The sequence below is a fragment of the Impatiens glandulifera genome, chromosome 1, assembly GCF_907164915.1.
Source record: "Impatiens glandulifera chromosome 1, dImpGla2.1, whole genome shotgun sequence".
NCBI lineage: Eukaryota > Viridiplantae > Streptophyta > Magnoliopsida > Ericales > Balsaminaceae > Impatiens > Impatiens glandulifera.
The window spans coordinates 74,882,993-74,898,007 of record NC_061862.1 but is presented as its reverse complement, the minus strand read 5'-3'; the positions used below and the strand labels follow the sequence as shown (position 1 = coordinate 74,898,007).

Here is a 15,015-nt window from a genome sequence, read left to right as displayed (position 1 = left end):
GGGTGAAGCCATTTTTCGGAGTCAGTTGGACTTACGTAGGTTAATTCGTCTTTCGGATATGAGGCACTTAGTTCCTCTTCGTCAGTTAAGGAGATCTTGACAAAACTTACAAAGGGAATGTTATCCTTTGTGAGCCTCATGTCGGAATGATTTCGGTTGCTGGATCTGTTGTTCTTGTATCCAAGACCGAACATACACTTAGGATGTCTATTATAGCTACACATTCTGTTCACCATTTCACTGAATCTTTTCCATACGGCCATTCGATACTGGATTTGGGCATCTTCCTCCTCGGTCAGCTCTTGAACTGACTCCTCGAACTGTTTGATTTCAGAGGATAGTTCCAGTGCTATCTCGGTTTCCAGGATTCTATCAGGTGGAATGATCTTTGGTTCGGTCAAGGTAGGTGCTATGGGGTCGGTTCTAAAGTTGAGTTGGTTAGGTATTAATGTTAATAGGTTCTTATACTCTGCTACCATATCATTTAGTGCATTAAATAACTCATCTTTAGTAAATTCATCACAGGGAGAGTCAAATACATGTTCCTCATTTGCCATGAGGCATGTGAGATCATCATCACTGTCACTATGAGCCCATAAGCTTCCTCCATCATCGGTTATCAGTGCTTTCTGAATTTCACTTCCTTCACCGGTTTGTTGATAGTTATTTCGGTGATTCTGATCGTCCGGTTTTCGGTCATCTCTCCTTGGTTTTCTGCATTCCCACTTGAAGTGTCCCAAACAATTGCAGTTATAACATCTAACGTTAGATTTATCACCGTAGTTATAGTTGTTATTTGTAGGTTGGCTTCTCTTCATGAATCTGCCAAATTTCTGTGCAAGCATCGCCATAGCATCCTCGGTGAACTGTTTAGCGGTTCTGATCGGTGCAGGAGCAACCGGTTCTGTGGATGTGACCAATGCTCTGGTTGAAGTTGAGGCTGAGACTTCTTCTTCAGTCATAGATCTCATTTCAAACTCATATGCCTTAAGATCTCTGAATACATCGTGTAACTTCATCTTGCTTAGGCAGTTTGATTCCCTCATCACCATTGTCTTTATATCCCATGCACTTGGAAGAGATCTTAGCGCTTTCATGATGACTTCCTTGTTGTCATACTTCTTGCCAAGAGTTTCCAGCTCGTCTATCACACCTGTGAACCGGTCACTGTATTCTCTCATTGTTTCTCCTGGTCTCATCTTGATGTTTTCAAACTTCTTAGTAGCCACCATTATCTTGTTTTCCTTGGTCCTTTCATTTCCCTCATGAATCTGAATCACCGCTTTCCATATTTCCTTTGCGGTTTTGTAATCTCGGACCTTGCAAAACGTATTCCTGTCCAAACCGTTGGAGATGCGGTTTCTGGCATGGTTGTCCAGATTGTTTATTCTCCTGTCTTCAGCTGTCCAATCCTTTCTGTCTTTATCAATCCTTATCGGTCCTTCAGACAGAATGAACTGCATCTCGTCATCCATAGTGATTAAATGCAGGTGCATGCGTGCCTTCCAGTTGGCAAAATCGTCACCTTCTAGCATTGGGGGCCTATCGAAAGACATGCTTGCTTGAGTATTGAAACTAACTACTCTGATACCAATTGTTAGGATCTAGGTCGCGGCTGGGGGACCGGGGTCTGCCGGTTAACGCTTCTCACTCAAAGGTTGGTGGTTAATCCGGTTAGAGATTAACATCGGGGTTTCAATACTACACAAACTGTCACAAACCCTTGAACCGAGTTCAAGTGCGGAAGTGGTTTGTTTCAGGTTAAAGCAGCACACACACGAGATAGGCAGAACCGGATTTGAATAAGATAGGTTTGGAGATTGCTGGGTCAATTTTGCAGCTTAGTAATTCGGTTTAGGTGATGAATAGGTTGGAGCGGTATTGTAGGTTAGTGCAGATCGGTTAGAATGTAAAGCCGGCGGAAAGTAAATAACAAGACAGGTTTCTATGGATGTTCGGAGATGAAACTACTACGTCACCCCTTCCTCTCGAAACCGCGAGAAGGATATTCACTAAGGAATACACAAACACAATCCGATCGAGACTTATTTTCTGCTCGATAACACCCGTACAATTTTAACCGAAATTGTAATTACTCTTCAAATAAACGCTTAAGCTCTTTAGAGAAATAGAACACGATTTTTGACTTAGGCTGTAGAAAACTCTTTTAACTTGTAACCGCATTTATTCCTCTTCAGCTCCTTCTTTTATAGGTGAAGTGTGCCAACGGTCACATTTCATTTCCTTGAATCTGATTGGTTGAGCAGAGGTTCAGTGATTCAGACCTGGCGGTCTAATCTTCAGACCTGGCGGTCTAGTCTTCAGACCTGGCGGTCTAGTTTTCCAGTATGTAGGTCAAACCGGCTAGGTTTGTCTTTTAATCAATATGGCAACTGTCGGTTGGACAGTTGCATGTACCTGGAAGTTTGCGTTTCTGATTTATCCTGAAGTAGAAAGATCCTGCCGGACGATCTTCTGCAGCTTGCAGACTGTCCTCAGACTTGTATGAATATGGCAATACTAAAGTTTGTCCCTTTGATATCATCCTCAACAGATACCCGAAATATCTATTTGTACTGGTCGGTTGTTTATGTTAACCGGATGACTTCCGGTTTTACCATAGCTTCTGATTGACCGAATGTCTTATGATTTTGGCCTGATTTGACCGATCTTTTCTTCTTGTTCGGTCAGGTTTTTTTGTTCGGTTGGATTGCTTGACCGGTTGAGTGATTTGACCGGTTTTATCTCTTGACCGGTTCCTGCACAGGGAATTTGTTTTTGTTAAGTTCTATTTAACCGGTCTAATTTTATTTAACAATTTGTGTTCCTTGGCCCCTTAATCTTTCTAACAAGGACAATAAAGCTATATTCCTAAATTTTCTCAATTGTAAAATCATGTTCGATAGAGGACTTTTGATAAATTATTGACGAAGAGGAGAGAAAAAATAGAGTGAAGATTGAATTCAATTATGTCACTTGATCCTCTCATATATAAGTTAAGGGAAAAAATTATAAATCCTGTATGAAATACTACAGGTACATTTTTTTGATTAGTGGGAGATTTTTAATGGTATTGAGTTTTGTATAAACAAATATCCCCTAATGTAATAACACTATATGATTTTCTCTTAAATATTTTTTTATGTGATTTGCTTACATAGTAATTTTATATCGATAAATGTCTTTTTGTTTTAAAATAATCTCTATAGATTCAATACTAATATCGAATTCAAAAATATTGTCCTTCAACAAGTAGGTAAATTTCTATATAATAGAGAAATAATGTAATATTGAACTAAAGAAGAAGGTACATATTAAAATATTGAGTCATGAATATCTAACTTAACTTGTTTGTAAAAAAAAAATTAAATAACTAAACTAAAACAAATACAAATACATTAAATAATATTGATCTTGTTAATGTTTTTATAAAATAAAGACAAAGTCATTAATAAGTTCACTACCTTCACTTTTTCACCCCCAATTTTTATAGTTTATAAGCAATTATTTTTTAATTAACTAAATTTTTAAAAATAATTGATTTCAGATTATTTTTAATAAGTTAAGGTGATAATACTTACAATAATAATAAAATACAAAAAATTGTTTTTTTGCTTTATATTAACGAAAACATATTTATATATTTTGTTAAATTTTAATTGTTTTTTTTAATTAGATTTGATTTAATTAAATACAATTTTAAAGGTATAAGAGTTAGTCTTTCTCTTTTATTAAAAATTCTTTTCTTAAACAATTTGTTTAATTTCTAATTAGAGATTTATGATTAGAGAGAGAATTTAGTTTTCTTGTTTTGGAAATTAGTTAGCATTCTTTCTAGAATATTAGTTAGATTAGTTGGGAGTTAGTTAGTTATCTTCCCTCTATTTTATTTTATTTGATTTTGGAGAAAAATAAAAGAACAAACAAATCGTTTTGTTCCATAAGACTAGGTAAAAATTGTAAGTCATTGGCCTATAGAATTTAGTGTTTCCCTAGCTCTCTCTATAAAACATAACATAAGTCATTGGGAAAAGGATCTCAATCATCCGAAATTTATGCATGTTCTAAATTTATGCCTATTATTTTTCTTTATTTAAACATAATTAAATATTATTTCATCCTTTTAAATTTATAAATTATACTATTAAAATACCCTCAAATATTTACTATCATTATATTTTTTATATTTTTTTTAATAACATAAATTTATGGTTTTTTTATTAATCTTTTATTATAAAATATTGCTTCCTACTAATTAGCTTTTATTGTTTCAAATCTATTTTATTTAATAAATCACAATTTCTTTGTCTTCTTCTTTATTTAAACTTAATAAATCTTTTATTATAAAATATTTCTTCCTAATAATTAGCTTTTATTGTTTCAAATCTATTTTATTTTTTATAAAACTATCACAATCAAGTCAATTCAATTCAAGAAAAATTCATCGCACATTCCCCTTCCCAAAATTTATAAAACACTCAACTCAATCCGTTATCTTTGGATTTTTCGGTACTTTGCGTCAATTGGTATGTGATTATTTTTTTCTATGTATTTGTTTGTGTATTTGAATATTTCGTTGTTTCTCTCTTAATCGTAATTATTTTTTACTTTGAAGGAATAATAATGTCTTTGTGGGAGAGACTCGAGAAATTGGGGGAAGGCAGCTATGGAGTTGTCTATCTAGCTCGTCCATTGGAAGGACATTGTCTCTATCCGTCTATTCCATTAATGGCAGTTAAATCTGCAGAGAATAAAGATTCATCTCTCCTACACGAAAGGGATATTCTCTCAAAATTTAAAGGATGCCCTCATATAATTAGTTTATTGGGCTATGATTTCACCGTTGAAGGCACCAAAGTTTTTACTAATATCTTCTTGGAGTACGCCTCGGGCGGCACTTTGCACCACCGCATTCAATCATCAAAGACCGCCGAATGCAATGGAATCCCCGAAATTGAAGCAAAGGAATATACACTTTCCATTTTAAAGGGTCTGCGCTATATTCATGAGAGTGGATACGTCCACTGTGATATAAAACCCGAAAACATATTAATGGTCGACGAGAAGGCCAAAATAGGAGACTTATGTTTTACTATGCAGCCCCTCTATCTTCCAGGGATGATTATAGGGACACCACACTATATGCCTCCAGAATCATTAAATGATGGAGAATATGACACTTCTACCGATATTTGGGCATTGGGATGCTCATTGTTTGAGATGATCACATCAATTCCGCATTGGAAATGCCAAAATATAAACCAAAAACTTATTAAACCAATAAAGTGGAGTAAAATGTCGAAAGATGCTTTCGATTTTTGGAAGATGTACACAATTAAAGATCCTAAGAATAGGTGGAGCGTCAATATGCTTCTACAACATCCGTTCATCGTCGGTAGGAGTCACGATCCTCCTCCCGCCCAAAATAGCACATAGGCGTTCATTTACTTCCTTCCGTACATTGATCCCTAAACGGTATTTGATTAATAAATTTGTTGTAAAATTTATTTTTGTTATATGCTTATTTCATTACTTATTTTTGTTTTATTTTAGGATTTATGAATTAAGTTTGTGCGGAATCTTGGAACAATGTGTATAATACAACAAATAGAGACTTTTGGTTTATATAATTAATAAGAAGGTATTAATGTAGACATAGACTTACAAATTTAATTATAATGATTTTTTACTTAATGTTCATTCACATATGGTGCAGGCATGTACTCATCCGTATATAGAGTTTTGGATTGCAACTAGTCTTAAGAAACATGTCAAGAGGTGAGTGAAATATTATTTTCTTTACTTTTCAAATTATAATATTACAATTGATGTTCCTTTGTAATAAAATACGTATATTTTTGATATGGTATGAAAGGTGCAGTTTTTTATACACCAAAATTTACTCAATCTTCGTACGTCTCTCGTCGACAATCGAATTATCCAATTACCGTGAAATTTGTATTGCTCGTAGATCCAATCAATCATTTCGACTATAAGAACAATTTATCGTATGCGAATGTAAGTTATGATACATCATTTTTTAAAATTAATTATTCTAACCTATAATATAATTATATCGTGTAGTTTAAGGATTTCATTTTCTTTTAAACGAACAACGGACTTTATGTTGTTAGATTATGTGGAGTATAAGACATACAATATGGATGGATCACTAATGAATTATTTCTTTTTTGTTTGATACTGCAGTTGAAAAATATTCCATCTTGATTCCAAAAAATACAAGTTTCATTAAATTGTTGTTGCATATGATTCATCCTTAACAATAAAAGTGAGTTTTTCTTAACTAATGAATAAATGTTTGTCTTAGTTCTTTGTGTTGGTTGATAGATTATAATTATATTTCTTGACCTCCTTCTTCCCTAGCTTTAGTTATAACTAGATAGTTTAATAGTATTAATATTGTTTATGAAGTAATTTTGATCATTCTTATATATTCTATCTTTTTAGGGATAGAGAGTTATACAAGCAGGAGTAAGTTGCATCAAAGGACTTTTAGGACAGAAATGGCATATCTACAAGAGTTCTAACACAAATATTCTGAGGTCAAGTCACATATGGGCATAATTCAAGGAAGGCTCCCCTAACTCAATATGAATCGGTAAGACCTATAACCTAATTGTTGTGGATGGTTCATGAATGAGAGACAAAAATTAAAATAAATTTGAAAGTACGTATAGTATTGAAATCACTACTAGTTGTCCGTTTGAAAACATCATCTTCCCCGGTTAAAAAAAGAGGAAAAAAAAAGAAAAGAAAAAAATGAAAAGAAAAGAAATGAAAAGAAAAAAAAAGAAAAAACCGGAAAGGAAATGAAAAGTCTCAAATATAAAGGGCATCAGTATACCGATTCTGCTTAAACAGACCCCAAATGTATTTATTATAAAATAACTCTTAATCATGAATCCTATACAACGAAAGGGTGATGGTTCCCGACTGTGCTATATCCCAATTCCCAAACCTCAACCTTGTAAGACTGCCTAATGTGGGACGGAGACCAAAGGAATGATTGTGATTTGATTCAAATACGATGGTCCAAATATCCTAAGAGAACGAAGGTGCTTCAAACGATTGCATGTAAGACTTATAAAGAAAAAGCACAACAAATAATGAGACAGATTTTGATAGTGAAATAGAAACTATTCATTATATTTGAGGTATGTACTAATTTATCTATTTTCTATTAATTGATTCATTAATGTTATAATATCTCTTTCTTTATTATTTGATTCATTATTGTTTATAATAATGTAGATTAAGAGTCAAATCCATATAATCGAAGAAGAGAAGAGAAGAGAAGAGAAGAGAAGAGAAGAGAAGAGAAGAGAAGAGAAGAGAAGAGAAGAAGTGAAGATTGATATATGTAACTTGATTAACTCATATATAAGTTAAGGGGAACAATTATAAATCCTGTATGAAATATTACAAGTACTTTTTTAGGTTAGTGGGTGTTTTTTAATCCGGTGTGTATAAACAAATTATCCCCTAATGCAATAACACAACATGATTTTTCTCTCAAATATTTTGTTTCTTGTGAATTTCTATCTCATCTTAAGGTTCCAAGTAAAAAATTATTTATTGATCGATAGATGTATTCATCTCCGCGGTGATTTCTATAGATTCAACACTAATATTGAATTCCAAAATATTGCCCTTCAATAAATTGGAACAGGCCAATATTGAATTCAAAGTAATTTTTTTTAATCAATGGATGTCTTCTTCAAGATGATTTCTATAAATTTCTACATTAATATCGAATTAAAAAAATATTATTCCTCAATAAATAGTTAAACCTCAGTATAATACTTAAAGAAGCTAATATTGAATTCAAAATAAGGTTTTGTAAAATAATTACACCAAATACAAAAAGATAATATAATAATAATTTGTAACTAATGCAAATCCATTTTCATAACATCTTTCTACTCTTTTTCCTATAAAATCATAGAACTTTTTCGCCAATTTTTGTAGAATTCGAATTCACTACTGCAGCTTCGCTAAGACTCTTTATCAGTAATAGGATCAACCAAAGAACTAGACTTTCGATTTTCTCCATTCTCATCCAGATTCCTTCAATCTAACTGAGATTGAACACAAATCGCCAGAGATGCAACATAATCTCAAAAAAGTGAATCGTGTGGTGGACATTGAAATAAATCAAATCAGTAAACGCCTTATAATTAAGCTTAATCATACCAACAAAAGGCAATACCGATCCTCTTTTCCACAAAACCTTAATAATCTTCGACACATGTTCACAAAGGTTTCTCATTTGGAAAACCCGCAGTCACACAAAAATTCTGATCCCGAGTTTCGTACAATATGAAACTTATCTTTATCCTCAGTATCAATTACTCTCGCATGATTATCTTCATTTTCATATACGATGTCAGAATCATCGATTTTTAATGATTTATTCCTCGACGTTAGACTGCAAGAACCAACCTTCTCTTAGTCTATGTAAAGAGGAAAAGAGAGTGTTGTGCCAATTCTAGAATACCAAACAGTCTTTTTTTTAAGTAATCTGTGAAGCCATAGCTATCGACAAAATCTTCCAAGAAATTATTGAATAATCGTACAATTCCATTTCTTGAACAAACCATTTTGAGATTGCATCTTACTTCTGAGCATCTCTTAACTAAGTTTTTGTGTAATGCATGAGAAATAAGCCAAAATGATATCAATACAGAGCACTGAAACACCTCCCTCCCTCCCTATAGAAGATTCACAAAAAAAATATAAATCTCAAGGAATAATCCAACATATCCAACAAGAAGCCTAGCTACCATTTGAAAGCATCATCAATCAATCAATGTTTACCTAAGGCGGCCTTGTTTGATTTGGGATTATTTGAATAACCTTCTTTCTTTTCTTTCTTTGATGTATGTAGGTTATAAAAAGTCGGCTATATATTTTGGGTAGAGGGCATTACGGTATAATTTTGATTGATAATTGTAGCTCAAGCAAGGTAAAGCCAATTTCCATGAACTCTATTGCAAAGAGCGCTCATTCTTTTTTCCAAATTAACTCTCGTCATTGAAACCTCAGTGAATGAATGCAACAACTCAATTCCAATATTTGAACAAATAACTCAATTAGTCACGTTATCTGCATTATGAACTTGTCACTGCCCATATTCAAACCATGCATACAGACATTTCTAACCTGCTGATTGATCCCCAACCCAAATGTGTATCTAGCTAATCAACTCTATCTATCAAATTCAAAACCAAAATCTTAATAATGTCTCTAACTTATCTTCAATTAATCGTGAGCCCTAGCTAAACACATTTTATTTTAATTCTTGCATTCCTTTTTATTTCAATTTCTGTGGAATTCAAGCAGAATGAAACAAAATTGATGAATGACAACATTGCCGAGAAATATTAGTTTATTCTTCAATCTTCTGCAGGTAGGTTTAAGAGAATAATAATGATGATATTCAAACAGAGATTGAACTGATCATTTCCCAGAAAAATTATATTCAAACAGAGATTCAACTGATCATTGCCTAGAAAATTGAAAAGCCCAATAATGAAGTTTTCACTCACTCACTCTAAGAACATCAAGAATAAGTGACTGAAAAATTAAAAACATTATTGTGAGTCTAAAAACACTTCTCATGAAATAGAGGAAAAAACTAAATTTATTTATGAACAAAAGTTTATGTAAAGAAAAATAGGAAGAAATTGTTTGATCCATGTTTTAAATTGATACGAGCCCAATATATAATTAAATAGAATAAGTTTACTGTTGAGAAATACTCTCAAAGATAAAGTAAACCAAAAATCCAAACATAAAACAAGACGCATAAGAAGAAGACACAAGATTTGATATCGTAGTTCAGTCCAAATCGGACCTACGTCTCCGTCAAGCTCAGCTTGGAGCTTGATTCCACTCTAGAGAAAAATGTATTAGTTTACAATTACGCACACACTATCTTTCCTTTTCCTATACCCCTTTCTTTTGCAAGAATTCTTCACCAAAATCTCCCACGAAAAAAGTAACCCTCACTCAAGAAAAAAAAGAAAAACAGAATGCTCAAAGACTTAACTACCTATCCTCTAGTTGTAATCAATATATAACAAAAAAAAAATGAATGACCCGATTTTATTATTAATTAAACCAGACCAAAAAAACGGCTCAAGCACCGGTTCAGTAAATAGCTTTTAACAATCAACCCAAAATCAACATTTACAACACAATGAATTTTCTTTCTTGATAATCTTATTAATTTATTATATTCCTCCCCAAACATGCCAAAAATAATAAAAATCTTCATAAGAGAAGGAAGGTTTTCTATTGTAGATTTAATAAGACAAAAAGTATCATCAACAAAAAGTAATTAGTGAGATATATATATATATATAGTTGGGTTTTCTCGTCGTTCCTATATTAATTCCTGTGAAAAGACTAGCGTTGATGACTCTCTCGAATAGTTTTGACAAACATTCCATAATCACCGTGAAAATGAGGGGTGATAAATGATCCCCTTCTATAAGCCCTCTCGAGCTATTAAATAATATTGATCTTGTTAATGTTTTTATAAAATAAATACTAAACTAAAACAAATACAAAAACATTAAATAATATTGATCTTGTTAATGTTTTTATAAAATAAAGACAAAATCATTAATAAATTCACGACCCTCACTTCTTCACCCCAATTTTTATAGTTTATAAGTAATTATTTTTTAATTAACTAAATTTTTAAAAATAATTGATTTCAGATTATTTTTAATAAGTTAAGGTGATAATACTTACAATAATAATAAAATACAAAAAATTGTTTTTTTGCTTTATATTAACGAAAACAAATTTATATATTTTGTTAAATTTTAATTGTTTTTTTTAATTAGATTTGATTTAATTAAATACAATTTTAAAGGTATAAGAGTTAGTCTTTCTCTTTTATTAAAAATTCTTTTATTAAACAATTTGTTTAATTTCTAATTATAGATTTCTGATTAGAGAGAGAGTTTAGTTTTCTTGTTTTGGAAATTAGTTAGCATTCCTTCTATAATATTAGTTAGATTAGTTGGGAGTTTGTTGGGTCAAATTATTTTGACTAAGTGTTGAAATAATTACCCTCTGATATTTTGATGATGAAATAATTCATGAGTTTTGATACAGGTGTATTGAGACAATACATTATTAGACTTGGATCTAATGAGGATCATTAGACCGATCTTGATTTTCATTCGCATAAAATTAGACGCATAATCTAACTCATCGGAGTTAGATGTGATGTCTAATAGACATGTAAATTAGACAGATGGTCTAATGAAAACACGGAATTAAACATAAGTCTAATGGAATTAGATGTACAGTCTAACCCATCGGAGTTAGACGTGTAAGTCTAATAGATGTGTAAAGAATTAGACGCAAGTCTAATGAATACACGGAATTAGACGTACAGTCTAACTCATCGGAGTTAGACGTGTAAGTCTAATAGATGTAAAGAATTAGACGCAAGTCTAATGAATACACAAAATTAGACGTGAGTCTAATGGAATTAGACGTACAGTCTTACTCATCGGAGTTAGACGTGTAAGTCTAATAGATGTAAAGAATTAGACGCAAGTCTAATGAATACGCGAAATTAGACGTGAGTCTAATGGAATTAGACGTACAGTCTAACAGAATTAGACATACAATCTAACTCATCGGAGTTAGACGTGTAGTCTAATATACTTGTAATTAGACGGGTAGTCTAATTGATATTCAGAATTAGACGTGTGGTCTAATTAGTGAAAGTTAGACGTGCATCTAACTCCTTTAGACAAGTCTGAGGTAGAACCGGAATTAGATGGGCAGTCTAACTCAGAGGAATTAGACGTGCCAGTGTAATGGTTATTGAATAATTAGACGTGTGGTCTACATAGTGAATGTTAGACGTGCGTCTAACTCCATCAGACAAGTCTGAGGTAGAACCGGAATTAGACGTGCAGTCTAACTCAGAGGAGTTAGACGTGCCGATCTAATAGTAATTGAATAATTAGACGTGTGGTCTAATTAGTGAAAGTTAGACGTGCGTCTAACTCCTTCAGACAAGTCTGAGGTAGAACCGGAATTAGACGTGCAGTCTAACTCAGTGGAGTTAGACGTACCGGTCTAATGGTTATTGAATAATTAGACCTGTGGTCTAATTAGTGAAAGTTATACGTGCGTCTAACTCCTTCAGACAAGTCTGAGGTAGAACCGGAATTAGACGTGCAGTCTAACTCAGTGGAGTTAGACGTACCGGTCTAATGGTTATTGAATAATTAGACCTGTGGTCTAATTAGTGAAAGTTAGACGTGCGTCTAACTCCTTCAGACAAGTCTGAGGTAGAACCGGAATTAGACGTACAGTCTAACTCAGAAGAGTTAGACGTGCCGGTCTAATGGTTATTGAATAATTAGACGCGAGTCTAATTCTATTAGACTAGGCGGTCTAATAGACGTTTTTCATTAGAAGGAGTTGACATATTTCATTAGACTGATTTTCACAATCCGTCTAACTGAAATACGTCTAATGCTTAGTTTAAGCAATACGCTTCAATCTAGCATTTCTCCTACCCATGTGCTATAGCTGTACCCTACTTCTGCTCCACTTTCTAGTGAAGATTAGTACCGCAGCTATATGCATCCAATTAAGGAGTGCCACGTAAGAGAATTTTCCTCACATTACCCGTTTTGCAGGTACATCCCTGATGGAATATTCGGTGCACTATCAGTTATGTACGGCCACGATCCTTGTGCTTAGAACCTGCTGTGTACAATGGAGGCTTTCCAATGCAAGAGTGCCACGTATCATTCTTGAAGATTCGACCGTTAGCTCCTGCTCAGTATTTAACCAATCCTAAGGACAACGGACAAAACACCTTACGAGTAACCTTGCCTTACACAACGAACAAGCATTCTGATTTTGTAGAGAGAGAAACTACTCAATCATCTTGCTTACTGAACTTATTCTGTGAAGCTTCTCTCTGATTGTACTGTGTGTGAATCGAGAGAGAGAGAGAGAGCTAGAATCAAAGCACCTTTAGGTTAGTGATATTCTTCATCTTGTAATTGAACAGAAAGTGTTATGTTCAATAGTGAGCTAAGTGTGTGTAAACTGTATTTGATTCTTATCATATTATAGTGAATCCTTTCGGTGGTTGGAAAAAGGGGTGACGTAGGAGAGTTTCTCCGAACATCCATAAACAAACTGTTGTGTTCTTCATTTCTGTCATCTTTTCATATTTCATCTTGTGCTTCAAACCCAAGTAAATAATTCCGCCTTGAATCTGTTTCAAGTGTTTACACAAGTTTGCGTGAAATAGAAAGAGATATTAATCCCTAACAGGATTTCTATCAAACCGTTTTTCATAAGCCTTCATCCTTAGCCAGACCCCGTCTCTATCGATAAAGCCGATCCTATCAATTGGTATCAGAGCCTTGTTTCTATTCTCAAGCATCAAGAACCCAAAATATGTCTTGCATCAATGAAATTCCTCTTCTGTCAAAGGACAACTACAATCTGTGGATGATAAGAATGCAAGCTCACTTGGCTGCTATTGACTATGATATGTGGAGTGTCATCACCTATAACCCCATAAAGATTGCAAAGCCAAGAAGTGAGTGGACCACTGAAGATAAGGTGACCAACAACCTGGATAATGTTGCTAAGAACATTCTGTTCCAGTCTCTCAACACGAATATGTTTTGTGAGATCAAGTCCTATTCCACTGCAAAAGAGATATGGGATAAGCTCAACCAAATCCATGGTGTGAACTCTCAAGCAAAGAAGAACCAGGAAGCATTTATTTGCAGTCAGAACAAGTCCAGATGGGCTGACAGTGATTCGGAGGAGCCTCCTGCCGAAAAAGAGAATGAAGCTTATAACATGTCTGATGGCAGATGACCAATCTAAGGTAAATGATATCTCTGTACCAGAATTTACCAACGAGGAGTTAACTAATGCACTCAATGAAATGTCCATTGAGTACAAGAAGTTAGCTAGCTCGTTTTATGAAATGAAAGTTAAATATGAATCAACTGTTCTTTATCCAAACCAAGAATCTGAATCAAAAGTTTTTGATGAAAACTTAACAGAGATCTCATCTGAGAATGAGATGCTCAAAGAACAGGTTCAAGCTCTTTCATCTGAAAACAAGAGACTAAACTATATTGTCAGTGCATGGAAAAGATCAGGAGATGCTGTCAAATATCATATCAGCATGTTGAAACCTGCTAGATCTATATCCGGTTTGGGATATAACAGCAATGACCTTAATCTGTCCTGCAAAAATTCAAAACCAAATGACAAACTTAAGCCAATAAGTTTTGTCAAAGGAAATATGACTGACATTGAATCTGATCCTATTCATGAAGAAGTTGCTTTTAAAAATGAAATAGTCTATGTTCCACCGACTATTAGCTAGCTTAAGAATAAGCTAGAAAAGGCTAATAAGTCTGGTAATTTAAAACCTGACTCTAAGTCAAGGAGTTTTAAAAGAAAACCTTCTTCAAAAATTAAAGGATTAGTGGCTAGCAGAAAGTCGTCTGCTAAGTCAAAAACATACGCATAAGTTACAACTCAGAATGAGAAATCCATTAGAATAACTCAAATATGGATTCCTAAGGGACTGATTGACCGAGGACCCAATTGAACGTGGGTACCAAAAGATTGTAAATATCTATTTATGTAGGTACAAATAAATGAAGGACTAGAGGAATCTGTATGGTATCTTGATAGCGGATGTTCTAGGCATATGATTGGAAACAGACGGCTTCTCACTGATATATCAGACTGCTCTGGACCTAAGATCACATTTGGTGACAACAAGAAGGGTAAGACCATGGGTAAGGGTAAGATTATCCATGGTAACCTAACTATTAATGACGTGTTGCTGGTTGACAACTTATGTTATAACTTAATTAGTATTAGTCAACTATGTGATAATGGTTTGTCAGTAGACTTTCAAACTCATGCATGTTTAGTTAAAGACCAAGATGGAAACATTTTATT

General features: G+C 33.6%; 1 protein-coding gene across 1 annotated transcript; it reads left to right on the top strand.

Annotated features, from left to right (window-relative positions):
• The first annotated feature begins 4,623 nt into the window (after positions 1-4,623).
• Positions 4,624-5,436, top strand: LOC124932659 (mitogen-activated protein kinase kinase kinase 20-like). The gene has a single exon (XM_047473324.1). The coding sequence runs from the start codon at positions 4,624-4,626 to the stop codon at positions 5,434-5,436; it is 813 nt and encodes a 270-aa protein (XP_047329280.1).
• Positions 5,437-15,015: the final 9,579 nt, after the last annotated feature.